Genomic DNA, 17927 nt, shown 5'->3' with positions numbered 1-17927 from the left:
TCCCTCCCTTCCTTCCTTCCTTCCTTCCTTCCTTCCTTCCTTCCTGTTTTTGGAGACAGGGTTTCTCTGTAGCCCTGGCTGTCCTCAGATTCATGCTGTAGACCAGACTGGCCTCGTGAACTCAGAGATTGTCCTAACTGCCTCCTGAGTGCTGGGATTAATGGTGTGAGCTACCACGATGTTCTTTTCTTTTGACTTGGGCTTACTGGTGAAGGTTTTTAGAAACGTGTTGCCTAGTGTGGCTCAGTGGTGAATAGGAGCTCACTCACTTCCTGAATGTGCTTCCATTTTTTCCTGATCAGTGGCTGTTTGTGAAGGGGTGCCACTTGTGCTGGTTGCAGAAGTGTTTCTAAATGGTTATTTTGGGATCATTTCTTCAGGTTTTAGACAGAAAGAATCTGTGAGTTTTTATCTCCCAAATGTCCCACCCTTATTTTCTAACACATTTTAACTTGTTTGTGTGTGAACTTTTAGAGGTAACTAGAATCTGTATCCATTCCTCCACGAGAGGAATGTCTCCCTCCCATAGTCCATCTCTCAAGTTGTTAAGAGTGCAGGTGGCCTTAGTGCTGTAGAGTCTTGTATTTCTGTTACTATTTTTTTTTTATTTTATTTTATTGTTACTGGGTCCTTTCTCTTGGATTCCTTTTTTTAGAGTATGTGCTCAGTTTTTTTTGGAAGAGAGCTATAAATGGTAAACTTTATGAACTCATAGTTCCAAAAATGGTGCTATTTGCTCTACCGAACGAGTAATTTGGTCAAAGACACTGCTATGTTGGCCCTCAGCTTCCAGTTTGGGTAATTTTGTTTGTCACTAGATTTCTGTTTTTCCCCCTTACATTTGAGGCCTCTTGCTTTTCATTCTATCCCAGCATCCCATTTTTCACCACAGAATATGTGTGTGTGTGTGTGTGTGTGTGTGTGTGTGTGTGTGTATGTGTGCATGAGAGAGAGAGAGAGAAAGTGTTGTTAGTTTAAACTTCGTGTATGCTTGTTACTTGATGAATGCTTGTCTAAAGATATAACATCCATCTTGGAACTTGAAAAATTATTCTTTATGAGCATGCTGATGCTTCCTTTTTCATCTCCCTTCACAATCTTTGTTGATATCTGGGAGAGATGAAATCTGGCTTTTCTTTTTCACATCTAACTCTTGGACATTTTCTTCTAGTCATGAAACTGATCTGTGCACTTCTAGCTCACTTATCTCAGTGACATTCTAGGGGATTGGTGATGTGTTTTGGTGTGTGTCACTTTTCCTTTCTCATGAATTTTAAGTGTTTTTGGTATCTTGTACAGAGTGCATGTTGACCCCTCTCACCCACCCTGTCCTACCTGTCTATCTACTTCATTCCTTCCAGGTGAATCTCTCTCACATTCATCTCATTTGTTTTGTGACCCACTGAGTTTAACCAGAACAGTCTGTGTGACCATAGGTTTGGAGCTATTTGTTAGAGCCTGGTGGGGTCCCCAGTTGGTGCACAACTGAGGACAGTGACTCCTCTTCTCCCAGACTTTGCTGGTAGCCAGCAGGGATGGGTAAGGACCCAGGAGCCTCTTTTCTGCCTGTGCCTGACTGAAAACAGGGAGTTTATTATTGTTTTACTGTTGTGGTAGCCTCTTATATCTCTTTGTGGATAGGCTTTGCTATTGTATAATGACTCTGAGCATGGGATGTCTATGTCCTGTTTGAAGTTAGTGTCTTTCTTTTTGATTCTGTAATTTTCCTTAGATTTTGTTCCTCACCCCAGTTGGAGTACCCGTTTGCCTGTTTAATGTTTTCCTTATAGTGCCTGTGACCAATGATGTGAGAGAATGAGAGAGGTTGGTGGCCACATGGGGATTTCTGGTATCAGGACTCCTGTCTTCTTCACTTCTTCTGTCTAGTCTGGAGGTCCCTTTATTATGAATACCTCAGGCCACATAATACAGATCTTGTAAGACTGCCCTGGTCTTCATGTTAGATCACCTGGATCTCTGACGCTTTCCACTCCTGGACTGTACTTCTCAACACCAGGTAAACCAGTGTTTAACTATGGTGGCGGGACCCAGACCTCAGGGATGCATAAAGGCTTCCTAGATGCTTCCATCATGCAAATGCAGTTGAGAAGTACCATGAATCAAAAGTTGATATCTGAATTCTAAGATCTATGCAGATAATAGCCTCTTTGTAAATAAGCATATCTGATACTGGGCATTTGGGGCTTTAAGTAGATTCTTCAGCTCTACAACCAGTTTCTGTATGTAGCATAGGGCAAACATGCCCCGTTTTGATATTTGTGTACATGTGCTTCTGGCTGTATGATACAGGAGACCATTTTGTACAGTGTCAGTGCCTTGAGCTTTTGAAAGAATTGATCTGTTGAAGCAACAAAAGGGCATCTATCTTATCAGATGTCCTCAAAGTTAGGTAATTGAGTTTTCTCTAACGGTAGCCAAGTTTTAGGGAGTGCTAAGCACACATGCCTTTGTATTTTTAGTAAGGGATGAATTTAAAAACGAATTTTCTGTGGAAATAATAATGCATAATTTTCTTGTTTATAAGCTGTGACAAGGGATAAAAAGAAAAGCAAAAAGAAAGCATGGGAGCTCAGAGCTGTGGCCAGCATATGCAAGCATCAGTGGATAAGACCTGTATGAGTGCTGATTAACTTTTCCGCTTTCTTGATTCAAGAAAACAACCATATTTTCATTTGAATCTCTTGCCATCATCTTTATAGTTGAGGTCCAGCCTTAAAGTTCAGTTCAGTTTTAGGGTATTAGACAGATAAGGACGAAGTCTGGTTTGATTTTACTTGATGAATGTATGTGTGATAGATTTTAGATGGTCCTGGCTTGCTAAAAGTTGATTTGCAGCAAAAGACAAGATGATAATTGGTATGAAATAAAGACTCCAATGTATGGCTCCATAATGTATAGTAAAAACACGTGCATTACAGTAATGACTTTGTGATGTGTTTTCCTTTGAAGCTGTTGACTGATATGGATAAGAGGTTGACAGAAAGCGAAGGACTTCCGGCTTCCATGTCTGGTGTTATGTTTCATGAATAGGGGTTTTGTGGTTCAAACATTAGGCAGTCTGATTTTTAGTAGTAATTCTGAAGTGGCTTATTTGTTTTGTAAGGAGCTTGTCCTCCCTCACAAGGCCTGAGGTAGTTCCTACCACCATATGGAAGGGAAGGGTTTGGTTTTTACTGATCTTCATGGCGACAGACAACTATAGTGTGACTGTGTGTCACATCTGCAGTGGGTGTCTCATAGTTTTCCTTCTTGAGCATGCAGAAGACTTGAGGCTGGTAGTAACTCTTTAAGCATCAGGCTGTCACTGTCACCTCAGAACCACCTTCCTTCTACTTTCATACAGACATTGTAGCATCCACACAAGACCTCCGTTACAGCTTAAAGAGATGGGGCTTCCAGCCCTGAGGTGAAGGTTTCTTTCCACTGCCTTGAAAGTCCAAAGACCAGAACTTGAGCTCCAGAATCCATGGAATGGTGGAAGGAGAGTCCCAGCCCTACATAGTTGTTTTCTGGCCTCCACATGTTCTCTGGTCTCATATGCACACACACCCATCTCCACAAATACTAAAAGTGTGTGTGTGTGCGGGGGGTCTCAAAAAAAAAAAAAAAGGCAAACTGAGTTGCCTAGGGTCATGCAACCATTACATAGCTGTACTGTAATTTTCCTCAGAGAAGCTCAGGGCACTTAAAAAATCTAGTGATTTTAGTTATAAAATATTATAGATAATTAAGGCATAACTAGCTGCTTGATTTTGCCTTTTCCCATGAATTGTCCATAAAACATCTTAAGTTTTTGATGTTAATGTTATAAGTGATAGTGTCCTTAGAGGAAAACATGAATGAAAAAACATCACATTAATTCCAGTGTGATAGAGAATTCAGAGACGTTAGTTTCCAGAGTTCATTGACTCTCTAGAGCCATCTTGCGTGTAAGTGACAATGAAGGTTGTGCTGAAGCAGGAGTCCTGGAGAACCCTTGCTGCAGTGCTCATCTATGTTGTCCTCAGCTGTGAGGTTGGGGCATCTAAGCTGCTGCTTTACTTGTGTGCTATAGGCTCTGGCAGGTGTTTCTGCTCACCTGTTCATTAACTATTTTTTCCTAAATATCAGGAGGGCTTCTAGACAGCTCTTTCTGTGTGTCCTCAAGAGGCTGAGCCAAAGGGGACACAAACATGCTCCAGAGTAAGCAGGTAGGTGGTAGAGATGATGGTCTGTGATGCAGAGCACAGGTAAATCAGCACTTTCTGCACGCTACATGGGTTGGTAGTGATCTCTGGTCCACCCCTTTTGGGTGCTTAGTTAGGTTACCACTTCAATAGCATTTGAACTCGGAGAGGATACTGTTTAAACATTTTCTCTTTCTAAACTCCCTTTCCAGACTTGTTAATAGTCTACCTATTGACTGTTGAACTACCTGAGTTGAATTTCTTCTTCCTAACCCTAGAACAGGTTAAACTGTTAATAGGAGAAAGACCTAAATGTAAAGAAATAACTAGAAAATTGAGAGTTGACCATCAAGCTATGTCTGTGTTTTACCTGCTTAAGAATGGATACTTTATAGAATGAAATCCCATGTAAGCAGGATTACATCGAACATTCATTTATGAATTTCATACACACAGCATATGGAAAAGCCAACAGGAAAGACTGAACATGTATGTTTAATGCTTTCATAAAAGCTGCAGTCCTTTTACCCCTCCCCCTCTTTTTTTCTTTGTAAGACAGAGTCTCACTGTATATATAGTTCCTGTTCTCCTGGAACTTATTATGTAGACTAGGCTGGCCTCCAATACACAGAGATCTGCCTGCTTCACCTTTCTGAATGCTGAAATTAAAGGTGTATGCCCACCGTGCCAGGCTCTTTTAGTCTATTTTATTTGTTTTATAATGTTCAGAAGAAGCTAGTCACCGTGCCAGCCATACAGTAAATGCTTTTTTCATTTGAGTATAGAGGATGGCGCTCTGGGAAAATATTTCACAGTGCTTCTTGCTCTTACTAGTCTTCATCATGGCCTTACTACAAGCAATGAACATTTTAATGCTTTCCAGCAGTGTTGGATAAGGTTTCAAATCATCTGTCCCTTTTTAAAGAGTCATTTGTTCATTTCCTAGCCTATTCTTAATGTTTTAATTTTTCCTTTTAATTACAGATGATCCTTTTTGATGTTTTCTCAAATGTATCTTAATTATTTAGTTTCCACCCAAATAGTACAGAGTTTGGCAGACCTGGGTAAGTTGAAGTAGTCGAATGTGTGCAGATCTAGGCGTGTGCAGTGATGTGCAAAAGCTTAGCTAGGGTTAGGAAAGAGCAAGACTGAGTTGCTACCCTGGAAGAACATAGGTGACAGGGAAATAAAGAGAGATGTGAAAGGAGCTCCAGTAAGAACCCACACCATGCACACGTCTGCCAAATACTGCAGCGGGAATAAGGAGCTCTGGGTTTAACCTCTTCGTTGCCTGAGCTGAGAAACATGGATCACATTCTCTTTGGCTTTCTTGTGTCCTTCCCTTCATTTTTTTTTCCCCATGTAGTAAGTTTGTGGGTTCTATGGTACACCATGTTTGTCATCCCTTATGCCATTGTTACCTAGTTGCTTTTAGTAGTCTGTAAATTGTGCACATTGTATGGTGACTTTATTGCGCTCCAGCAACTAAGATGAGCTGGCGTGTGCATGTTTGTGCCTGCAGATCTTTGGGTTGTTCAATACCAAGCCTGGGGATTTTAGGCTTTATTATTATTATTATTATTATTATTATTATTATTATTATTATTATTATTTTAATAACGTGTTCGATGCCTGCTGTAAGGGGAAGGGCATCCCGAGAGCATTGCTTGCTTTGTTAGCGATGGCCATGGGTGGCTGGCGTTTCTTAGAGGCTCTCAGATGCTTTTGGACATAATCTCCTAGGGCTTACTTGACCAGTGAATTGGTCTCTGGTTTTACATCTGAAGAATTTTGTTGTCTTTTCTGTTGAAGCAGCTTTATTGGTCTCCAGTCAGTGTTTAGACTATTAGTAAATTATCAGTCCAAATGCATCCAGCTGATTTCTCTTCCTGTTTCTAAATTGGAAGTGAGAATCAGCTAATTAAGTTTTAACCTAGCATATTTGAACATGTTAAAAATATAATGTGTAGTATATATACTAATGTTCTTTGAAATAAGCCCATTTTCCAAGACTTTCTCTATGTTGAATTAGAAGCAAACTCTATTCCACATGTGTTTTGTAAGTTGCTTGTGTATGTCATAAAGTATCTTGGTTTCATTTATAAATGCAAGTAAAGGTACCTGTGAGACATGACATAGACTGTCACAGAATCAGAGGTTGGTCCAACCACTTGGGAAGCTTTTCATTTCAAAGGGAACTCACATCCGCATACCCGGAGCCTAAGGATTCTGACAGACATTGCTCAGAAGAAAGCTCAGCAGCTTGCTGTTTGGGATTTTGTGTATTGCTGTATAAACCAAGTGCCATCCTTACACACTGAAAACAGGCTTTGTTTTATTTTGCTAACTGGGGATCTTAGACCCTGGACCCTTTCTACCCAAACTGCACATGCTGTCAGAAAAGTTGGGTAGGAGCTACTTGGCTGGCGTGTGGGTGAATGTGACCCACTGCTTTCCCTAGTGCACAGGTGTTCCTTTTTTTGGCTGAATGCTGTCTGGTTTTCATTCCTTGTAATTCACCTGTATGGTGATTAAGAAGGCTCATTTTTATTAAATAAGCTTCAAAACAAAGTGAATGTGCTAGGCTCTTTGCTAGGAAATACTGGCTAGCTCCCTTTATAATGAGCAGTTAAAAACTACCCTCTAAAATCTGAAAACTGCTTTCTGTTCTATATGGAACACAGCAGAGAGCTGAAATATTCCTCCTTAATTTTGGTCTGAACGAACAAAAGTGTCTGTGTTTATCCCTGCCTAATGCATCACAAGTCTGCTGACATGCTAACCTTGGAGTCTTGGCTGCCGTTAATCAGGCCTGTGAACCGGCAGGAAAGACATACCTAACGCACTTCATCAGTGCACTTGCATATGGAAGCTCTCACAGGGGAGCTGCCCGTGCCAGCTGAGGGTTACCTGCCCACTGCAGTTATTGTATGTAATTATCGAGCCAATCTGTTCAACCCAGCAGGGTTTAGATGGTAATCATGAAGCAACACTTTGGAAAAGAAAGATGTAAAGCATTCTCCCCTTCCCTCATCAGCTATGTGAAGGTAGAACCATTCTCATGGCTGTGTTTGAGAAGCAGGACCGTCTTAAACAAATCTCCTAAGTGAACTTCGTTGAAATTCTTTAAGGTTTAATTGGGTTATTTCTGTGTGCATGAGCCCTTTCCACCAGGTACATGGTAGGTTTCTCTGAGTTCAAAGCTTTCTGCACCCACCTTACATATGCCTTGAAACTGTAGGACTGAGTGTCCTACACTGACAGTGGTTTGTAGCACTGGGTATGAAACAGTAGCTTTCATAGGTCCACTTCATTATCTAGGGCGGAACCGTGGTTGCCATTAGGAAAAGAATGCTGTGCTGTCAGTAAATATTATCTTCTGCAGCTGTACACAAAATGGCCTGCAGCAAGGAACACTCTCAGATGAAGTCAAACTTAATATTAATTGCTAGACAGTATAACTGAGGACATCCTGTTGCATTGTGCTGTGGAGTCTGGGACATGTCAAATGCCCTCTTAAATGATCCAGAATACTTTAGGGAACTTTGAATTGGAATTCAGACCTCAATACATTTAAATCTGGACCTGCATAGGATAAGGCTACATGAACAATATAAACGTTTTATATTTATTGCCAACATCCTTCTATAAATACACCTATACAGAGATGTTAACTAATTGAATGGCTCAGCACAGAATTGGGTTAATTCAGACTTGTAGTGTGTTTGTGAAGAGTGGAAGGCAGTGGAGTACAAGCACATTCTCCAGATGCCACAGCTTGGAACATGGATGATGGAAGGACCAGTGCACATAAACTGAATGCCTTCAAGATACCAGGAGACCTTTGTACTTGTAAGGTTGCTCAAATCAAGTTTATGGCATTCAGATATTTAATAAGCATTCTAAAGAAACAGTGGTTCATGAACAGAATTTGCCACCAGATTTAGATTCTAGGTGTGAGGTGAGGTGTGTGTCTTTCTGTTTCTCAGGCTCACAGCCTTTGTTGTTGTAAATAAAAATGGTATTGGACTAAATATTGTTATCATTAGCCCTATAATTATTGTGGCAGTTTTATTTGACTCACTATCACAAATAATAAGACACAGACACCGGTTAGATTTTATAATTGCCTTATTACCTTGGGCCGGGCAGATATTCTATCTATGCTGTCTCAGTAACCTCACCAACCATCTCCCAGTCCCCGTCAGAAGCCATCCACCTTCATCATTCCTGTGTGGGCTACCTTCCATCCATTATCCCAAGATACTTGCTTGTATTCTTTACTTGGGACTTTTCACACCACATTATTGGAGTCCTTCCTCCTGGCCCACGTGGTTTTTTCTCCATACTAGCTCGCCCATCGTGGCATCTTCCTTTCTCCTTTTCCTGTCCTCTGTCTCCTGTGAATCTCTTGAATCCAAAGCCTGGGAACCTTAGCCATGTCTACACCATTCTGCCCTCCCCAGACAGTTTAATCAACTAATCAGGTATAATATCTTAGGTAGGTTTATACAACAGGGATAAATGCATCTGGACAGTAACCAGATCTTGAGGGCCAGCAATGAGCATCAACACAAAAGCATCAGACCAAACCCCAGTAGCCTCTGTATTTACCCTCACCACGTTGACAGAAGAATGAGTGTCATTGGCCTGTGAAGGTGGCAGCAAGTTGGTGAACATTTCATGTCCTGAAAGAGTTTCTTCCTGATCAGTCCTCCTAGATCAGTGTGACTCATTGGTGGACTTAAGCATGAGAAGTTAGAGGTGGAAGATGAAAAGATCCCACCCAGGCTGACTGTAGCTGGAGGCCTCACACTCCAGTTTCTTCCCTTAGGTTCTTCTGGAGGTTTGAGACTCCTACACTTAGATTTACATATATGCTAATGTATGTGTATATGCTGCTGTGGGTGTCAGACTACATCTGTCCCTCTTGTCTTTTGAACTTTCTATGTAGAAGCGGAAGAAAGAAGCAGAGGAAAGCACGGCGTGTAGTGTGGAAGACATGGAGTGGTCAGACTCACGGGTGGAAGAGGCTGTACAGACTCGTAAGTGGGGGGCTGGCTTCTCCCTCCTTCTGTAGCTAAGTGCACTTGCTCCCGCTGGATGATGGACTAACATGTGAGTCGTGCTCTTCGAGTCGATTACAAAGTATCTTGTAGGTAAACTGAACTGTAGAGTATGTGTAGGTATTCTGTACGCGCTGTCTGTCGCTCTTCACAGCAGTCATGACGGGTTTGAGAGGTAGAGAGCAGAACTGGCTCTCAGGTTTACAGCTTCCTTCACTCACACAGAGCCACTTAACTTGGGCGGGTGTGGGAAGGGTGCATGCCCCTCAGAATGCTTCCCTGCAGCTCATTCCAGCCCTCTAGGAGGTGAGGTTTAAAGCAGTTGATGCAGAAGTTAAGATTTGAAGTCACTTTTAGTTAGGGGCTGGTGCTGAGGGTCCTGCCTATAATGATAGCCACAGTTAGAAATGGTGTCAGCAAAGGCGGCACCTGCACAGGCCAGCTTAGGACGTGTTGCTGCCCCCACGCAGTGCTTTCCTGGATGGAGTGCTTCTTAAAAGACTTTTTTCCCCTATTTCTCGGAGTTTTGCTTGTTATTTTGTTGGTCCTTGGGCTTTTCTTAATTTCTAATGAATAGTCTTGCTTTAGGCAAAAATGTCACAATAAGCATAAATGCCTAGGTGACCTAGGCCAGCACTGCATTTTACCTTCCCTTTGACAGTGTGGCCCTGGTACATCTTGGAAAGGAAGTTTTGAAAGACAGCCACCTTTATCCTGATTTTGTTAGCATTTCTCTATATATATTATGGATTTAACATGGCTAGGTTTATCAGCGTTTACCCAGAGAGAGTTCCTGGGCTGCCAGGAGTGTGTCAGTTCACTCTGGAGGCTAACACTTTGCAGTAGTTCATTTCCTTCTAATGCTGCCGTCTCCCATTTGCTACTGTTTGTTTTTATTGCCTCCTTCCCTGTCTTGTTCATTTTGTTATTAGGAAGTGAGGAGTCCCAAGGAGCAATGCATGGAAGCATGTCTCAGCCAGAGGCGAGCTGCAGCAGCTCTGACAGTGAGTGGGAACAAGCTAAGTAGCACTGATGAAGACAGTTCTATTCTTCCCTTTGAACACACCTTCAGCTTTAAATCAGCCCTTGTCATCACAGTTTATGCAAGGCCTGTGCTGTAGTAGGCCAAGCCAGGAGTCGGTCCAGGCAGGTCCCACATGTGCTGCAGTCAGTCAGGCTTTCTTAGCTGCCGGTGCGTCATTGGCAGCTTGCATGCTGCTTGATGAACACAGAGGTCTTCATTTTGATCGGGTGTGACTTAAAACTCTCCTTTTAACTGTGAAGACCGAGTTAGTCCTGGCAGTTTTGGGATAAGATTGCAGCCACTGTAACTGGCAGTGCTGCTAAAACAGTGTCACCAGCTCTGACTCCTAATGTAAGGACCACTCAGACAGCTTTGCTAAAACTTTTTTCCTTTTCGGTTCTTCGAGACAGGGTTTCTCTGTATAGCCTTAGCTGTTGTGGAACTCTTATCTGCTGACCAGGCTACCCGACTCATAGAGATCCACCTGCCTCTGCCTCCCAAGTGCTGGAGTTAAAGGCGTGTGCCACCACCACTGGGCTCCTGTAACTTTTTAAGATGATGAAGAATAATTAGCTTCTTCTACATTCATGTGAACTCAGAATTACTTTGCTTATTTTTCTTTTCTCCTTTGAGATGGTCTTAATATGTATTCCTGGCAGGCCTGTACCTCTGTGTAGATCAGGCTAACCTCGAACTCACAGTGATCCACTAGCCTCTGCCTCCCAATAGATGGAATTAAAGGAGTGCACCACTATACCCAGAATTTGCTTAAATGATTTTTTTGTTTTCTTGTTGTAGGCTATTTTCTACCTAAAGTACTAGGATAGTTATTTTACTGTCAGAATGTTCATCAGGGAGAAGCATTGCCTGAAGTAATTGGTAAATGTTGTTCCTTCTAGGGGAAAAGCAGGCCGAAGGTTATGTAAATGTATACATTTATATTCATCAGTTTAGTCACTTGATGGAGAGGGCACATTGCTGTGTTTAAGTTTTGTAATATTTTGAGGAGCAGGATAAATTCCACGAATTTGTGGTTTGGGGCTTTAGGATTTTTTTGTCATAAACATGTTTCAAGAATGGCTGCCTTAATGGCAGCTTTAGAAATGTCAGTTTCTTCATTAAGAATTTTATTTTCAAACACAGTTTATGGTGTACAATGTGGTAAGAGACTGTTCTCACCGTGTGATCTTTCACAATGCCGTGCCTCGCAAAATGGGAGCAACTTTCCTTTAATATCTATTTAGACCATTTTAAACCCATGTGTAATTTTCTTGATACACCTAAACTCATTTTGAGTAGTTGGGGGTCTATTGTGTGGGAACACACTCTGAAAGCTTTCTGTGTGTTATTGTGCAGGCTGTGAGAGAAAGGGTGACGGGTGGTGCCCAGGAAGAACAGAGGCCTTTAATCCTTTTATTTTTATACAAAGCACAATTTTTACCAGTTGAAGAAATTTGGTTATTTGCTGCAAGTAATTTTCCCCCCTTATAAAATGATAAGCCATAAAAACCATATATGTTCTGGCATTTTTAAAGTGTGCCAATATTTCAGAACTAGTTGGTATGACCATGATACTTATGGCTTGTGTACTGTCTCCTGCCGGACAGTGGAGACTGCTCTTCTGGTGGTGAGTTAGGTGTGAAGCTCTGAGGGCTGGGCCTGGCCTGAGGATTGTCTGGGAAAATACCGACTGGACAGGGACCAGATGTTTCTAAGAAAACCCTGCTGAGATACTCCCTACTTTCGTGCATCAGAGACTCCTGGTTGATGGTTGCTTCTGATTCTGTTTTGGTTCCAGGAGGCAGCAGCATTCTGAATTGCACCTAGAAATGCTAAGCGTAGATCACAGGGCTAAGCAGTGATGAGTCTAGATTGCGGGGGTGAGAAGTGCTAAGTCTAGACTGCAGGGTTGGGTAGCAATATTTAGCGTAAGAGTCAGGTGTCAAGTTAGGACATTAGTTGCTTGATCACGTGTGGCGGTTACCTGTCTGCCATATGCCTTTGTACTCAGAGCTCACCAAAAGCAAGCTGTTGGGTGTTGATCTTGAGATGGCTGTCAGACAGCTTCACAGTTACAGCATTTCTGTTTTTCTTTGTCAATTTAACTTTAAAAATTTAGAAGTAAAAACCATGGATTTTTTATTTTTGAACACAAAAGCTTTTTATTTCATCATGGTTCAGTCTTTTTTAGCTCATTTTTATTAGCATAGGTTACTTATTCATGCTAATGGTTTTGTTGTGGTACTCTTGCTTACAAAGAATGTATTTTGATTCTATTCATCCTTCTTGGTCTCTTGATCCTCAGCACACTCCCACACATCCCCTCCTCTTCCTAGCTAGTCCTTCCTCTACTTCCACATCTTCATTTGTTCACTCTCCTGCTCAGGTAGCTAGTACCCAGTGAGTTCCATTAGGGTCTTACAGGGTCCTGAGCAAAGAGTTATTTATAGGAGTAGGGCTCCTTATCAGCCCTCCAGCAACTATTAGCTGCCTGTAGATACTCGGAGAGGGACAGGGCTCCATGAGCCCCTCTAGCTGCCACTGTGTCACAGTGGAATGCTATTCAGCCACAGTGTACAGGCTGTGCATGGTGGGGTGATACTCACAGAGTCTAAGGGTTGCTGTGACTTGAGCTGACCACAGTTGAACAGAAACCAACTGAAAAAACTAAATTTTAAAACTGATATTCCAGCTAAGTTAACTAAAACCGCCCATAATCAGAATACCTTTAGAAACTATAATTACTTGTGTGGGATTAAAAATTTTGTCTCAGATTCAAAGAAAATTCTGTTCTTTTCCCAAGGTTGATTAACTGTGGACAACCAGGATGCCCTCATTCCAGTGCTGCTGGTTGTTTCTGGCCCAGAGATCTTGAGGCTGGAAAGAGCACGAGGCCAGTGTTGGGCAGTGTGGTCAGGCTAGGACAAGAGTTTCCTTGTGAGGTGGACAGGAGCTGTTCCGGGGGGGCCTTAGATCAGTCAGCTGAGTGCCAGCAGGGAGGCCTGTCCTGTTAGCAAGGCTGGTGCCCTCCTGCCTAAGAACACAGGAAAACAAAACCCCTCTTGCTCTTTGTGCCATGTGTGCCCTCAGGGCAGCCCTCAGGAAGTGTGAACTCGGAAATTTACTGGAAGTCATTGTTTCAAATTTTATAATACAAATTTTGGGGAGAAAGACTGGGGTATGTTTTTACTGGTGGGCTAGAAAGTAAACTGGCTGTTTGCACAGTCAGGCCCTCCTGTATTGTTCATCTCCACAATGTCAGTCAGTCAGACATGAAGACATTTGTATTTCTGATCCTTTGCTTCTGTAAGTTAATGATTACTCATGTGATCTTCTCTGATTCTTCTTAAAGGTTCAAGAACCAGAAAGAAAGCCCAGAAGTAAATGAGGTTCCAGAAACCAACTTTTCTGCCTGGTCATTTGATTTTCTTCTCTCCTTTTCTATTTTATGTTTTATTTTCATTTGAATCTTGTGGGTCATAGTAATAATTGAATGACAATTTTTTTAAACAAACTTTATTAAAATGAATATTTTGTGTACTTTATTGAAGGATAATTTATGAGATTCCCCAAATTTTTAGTCGTTACAACCATGTGGTTCTGGGGCTTGGGAGTGTGTGTGGCATGGGGTTGTATGTTGGCCGTAGCCACTGTGTGCTGCCCAGAGTGGATGGAGCACTCAGGAGGCTCCTTGCTTTTAAGGAATGGAGAATTTGAAATAAAGGTCTCTTTTGCTTGATGTCAGTATACAATTTGTTGTGACAATAAAGTTTGGTCTACATGAATTCTCTTCTTTTCCATAAGCATTTATTGAATATCTGTTGTAGGCACAAAGAAAAAGTCTAGTAAGTACAATGTGTCTGAGTGAAACACACACATTGTAAAGTCATATTATGTAAGAATAAGAATGGAAGATAAGTGACAGGAGAAAATAATCAGTCACCCAGTGGGAAGGAAATCCTGTGAGTGGAATTTACAGAGCCTCCCCCACTTAGATTTTTTGCAAGTTTCAGTTTTGTAGAAATGATTTGCAAAGCAAACCCAAGTTTTCTAGAGGTCTTTTTGGATTTGGTTTTCTGAGTCTGACTTAATGTAGCCCAGGTTTTGCCAAACTCCTGACCTGCTTGCCTCCACCTTCCAAGGGCGAGGGTTTCTGGTGTGCACCCACAGTAGTTGCAGGGATTATACTGTGCACCCACTAGGTGCAAGTTTTCTTTTCTCCTCAGTTTTTTTTTAATTTATTTATTTTTAATTAATTAAAGTTTATTCACTTTGTATCCCAGCTGTTGCTCCCTCCCTCAACCCCTCCCTCGCCCCTCCCAATCCTATCCTTCCTCCCTCTTCTTCTCCTGTGCCCCTCCCCCAGTCCACAGTCCTGATGAGACCTGATAGAATAGGGTCAGATGGAAGGGAGGAGGACCTCCCCTATTAGATGCAAGTTTTTTGTGATTGGAAAATTTAAGATACGGAGTTTTTTCCAAATTGTTTTGGGAATAAAGCTCAGAAAATTTAGCATATTTATGAGCAATTTCAAGAGATGGTCCTTAAAAATTAGAGCAGTCAGGATTGGACATATGTTGTAATGGTGACCAAGTTGCTTACTGGTAGCATATGTAGTGTGTTCGGTAGTGTGGGCAGCCATCATGTGTGCTCAGAATATAACTGGCCTAGCCTCGGACATTAGTCAGTATCTCAGTGCTTAAAAGAGTGAGCTGTTTTGAAGACAGTGCTAAGTTAACAGTTGTATGGATGGACAGCGGCACAGAGCTGTGACTCTAGCTCTCTGGAGTCTTCACTTGTCACATGACATGGCCATCTTTGGAGTAAGGGGCAGTCAAAAGTGCAGAGCTAAGCTGCCATCCCCGGAGGCTAGTGTCTCAGTGCTCCGAAGTTACGCTGTGGCTCTTGAGAAGAGGGGTTCATGTAGGGCAGAGATTCCTGCTTTAGAACGTGGGATTGTAGTACAGAGCAGTGTGTCAGTCGGTCCCACGTCTATTTGTAACACCTAAATCGACTCCCAAGTTCTGTTTTAAACACATTGATGCTTAAAATAGGATAAAATGTGTGTGATGTGTTTTTTTGTCTGTATGCTGTAGCCTTTTCTCTTTTTTAAAACACAAAACAGCACAACCTGTTGGTTAAATATTAAGAAAACAAATATTTCCTCACATATTGTTTTAAACAAGTGCTGACATTTTCTCAAATGTTACTATATTGGCAGGGCTACAAAAATTAGTGAAAAACTACTAGCCAGAAGTAGCCCAATAGATCATCAACTGGATCCCCTGTTCTGCCTCCTGTTTGCATCCTAGTGAGTCAGTGAGTCTGGTTCTTCCTGGACAGAGCTGCTTTAGCACCCACAGCTGTTGCTCTTATCTGCCCATTTCAGTTCCGTTAGTTTATCTTCATACCAGTTCTGAGGGAGTGGGTTTGCCCTTGGTTTTGCGCTGTGTTTGGCATACTTTGTCGTGTCCTTAGTGACCTGATGTTTTCTGGTCCCTGAGGATCGTCTCCTTTGGCCGACTCTTCTGTCAAGCACAGGTTTCAGCAATGGCAACCAGTTAAGAGAAGTAGGTTCCCATCTTCTTCCGTGGTGATTTCTTAAGACAGAACTGTAAACATACACTCCTTCAATTGCTGAGTTAGCTGTGCCCACACAGACCCAAATTGCACAGCACTGCCTCAGTGTGGGTATGCCGTTTGTCTTTGTGTGTCTGGGTACGTGCTGTGGAGCCTTGTATTTTTTCCTTAAGATTGTGTATTACAGTGACTGGAGGGCTTAACTAATACACAGCCGTTGTAGATTTAAAGTCTACAGAAAAATGTCTTAACTACCACTCCCAAGCACTCACTGTTCATAGTCATACTGTATTCTGACTTTTTATACTTTTTTAAAATACTATACGCACCACTTCATGATCTCCTTTTTAAACCCCACAGTGTTTTTAATGTCATAGTTACTTCATGGATGTAACAGTGTGTAGTGTGTTTTTCTTCTGGATTTTCAATCTTTTTATAACCTTGCCTAATGTTGGACTTTAAATCCCTACCAGTGTTTCACATTATAAACAGTGTTCTTGAACAGAATCGGGTAGAAATCTATGTCAACATTTGTGACCGATTCCTTAGGTTTCAAGAAGTGGACACTAGTCCACAGACTCCGACCATTGCTGAATGATGGGAGTGCCCACGATGTCTTATCACAGGCGATCCAGTAGTGCTTTCCCTGCTTGGCTTGGTCTCCATCTTGATGGCAGCTAATGCTACGGGCAGAATGTTGTGTCCCGTCTGTCTTCTGCCTGGGCTGCCTGTCCCCCACCACACACTGAAGTCTGATCCCAGGTATAAGTATTGGAAGGGGGTTTTGGAAAGTAATGGGTTCACCAGGGTAGGTCCTGTTGAATGAGATCAGTGCCTTTGTAAGAGGAGGCAGAAGACATGGTCTCTTCGCTTTGTGTGGCTCCACTAGGAATAGCACTTCCTACGCCGTAAGCCTCAGCAAAGGCATGATTGTTTTTCCTGGTCAGGTGAGGTTGTTGTTGCTAGCTAAACAATTCTTTATTTGAAAACCAGCTGCCCTGTGTTCCTTTCACCAGGTTTCTGTGTATTACTTATAGAATAATGACCAGAGCCATTTGCCATGTTGTTTGTTTGTTTGTTTGTTTGTCTCTAATTACATTAAAATTTTCACAAGGATTTATTTTTCTGGCTTTAGTCTGTTGCTTTTCATTATATTTTCTGCCAGTGTTGTAAAATATTTTCTAACCAGAAATCAAGAATGTTTAATGTGACTTTTTGTTTGCAAAGTTTCTGAATTTGCAGTTGAGCTGAATTTGTGCTGCGTGTATGCTAGTAGGTGAGGCTGGCTGGTACTCCTAGACCAACCTTTCAGTAGCCTGTCCCTCTGCTTCATTGTATCATGTTCTCATCCCAGGTCGGTTCCCAGACTGTGTTTGGTTTCACTGCTAGATTTTTATGCCAGCATCACACCCATGTAAGTGCCACCAATTTGCTGATTCTTATTCATGGCCCAAATTATAGTAACAGAAATAAAAGTGAAAAAAATTAACTTATTCAACTACCACAGCAAAAGTCAAAGTCGTGGGCCAGTAAGGTGGCTCAGTGGGAAAAAGGTGCTCCCCAGGCAAGCCTGCTGACCTGGACCCACGGAGAAAACGGACGCAGAGTTGTCTTCTAACTTCTACACACATACCTGGCAAACCCTCCCCCAAACAATAAAGTTTTAAACATCCAGTTCTTATCTTGGGTTATGCCATTACTAGTGTCTTTCATTGCATGTGCACTACTTAATTCAGCAGCAGTATGGAGAATGGTTTTTAGTTTTTAAAGGTTGATGAAGCATTCTTCATACACGCACATACACACACATACACCACACCGCACCGCACCACACCACACCACACCACACCACACGAGGGAGGAATTTTTGATGGATATTTTCAGTGATTGATAGCAAAGCTGAACTTACCCAGTGCACATACCACACTGTTTTCCAAGGTACGCAACAAAGTTAGGAATGCTCAGTCGCTTCAAACTGCTGCAGCCATGGTAGAATTCTGCCCGTGTTCGTGTTTTACAGCCTTAGTGCAGGGGGGATGGCCACCACTTCTTTTGTGGAAACTCCACGAG

The 17927-nt window shown here is 42.1% G+C and overlaps 1 protein-coding gene across 2 annotated transcripts in view; it reads left to right on the top strand.

Annotated features, from left to right (window-relative positions):
- Vrk1 (VRK serine/threonine kinase 1) overlaps positions 1-14016 on the top strand; it is a 69428-nt gene extending 55412 nt beyond the window's left edge. The window contains exons 12-13 of one of the 2 annotated variants that reach the window (XM_055592977.1): positions 9142-9232; positions 13630-14016. In XM_055592977.1, the coding sequence (XP_055448952.1) occupies positions 9142-9232; positions 13630-13661 (123 nt within the window). In that variant the 3' untranslated portion in view covers positions 13662-14016. Of the gene's footprint in view, positions 1-9141; positions 9233-10185; positions 10297-13629 lie in introns of those variants that run through there. The other variant, XM_055592976.1, reaches the window with a different exon arrangement.
- The last annotated feature ends 3911 nt before the right edge of the window (positions 14017-17927 follow it).

Source organism: Psammomys obesus, unplaced genomic scaffold (genome assembly GCF_907164565.1).
Source record: "Psammomys obesus unplaced genomic scaffold, mPsaObe1.curated_primary_1811, whole genome shotgun sequence".
In the NCBI taxonomy this organism is placed as follows: Eukaryota; Metazoa; Chordata; class Mammalia; order Rodentia; family Muridae; genus Psammomys; species Psammomys obesus.
Note: the sequence above shows the minus strand (reverse complement) of the source record. Positions and strands in the feature narration are given on the sequence as shown.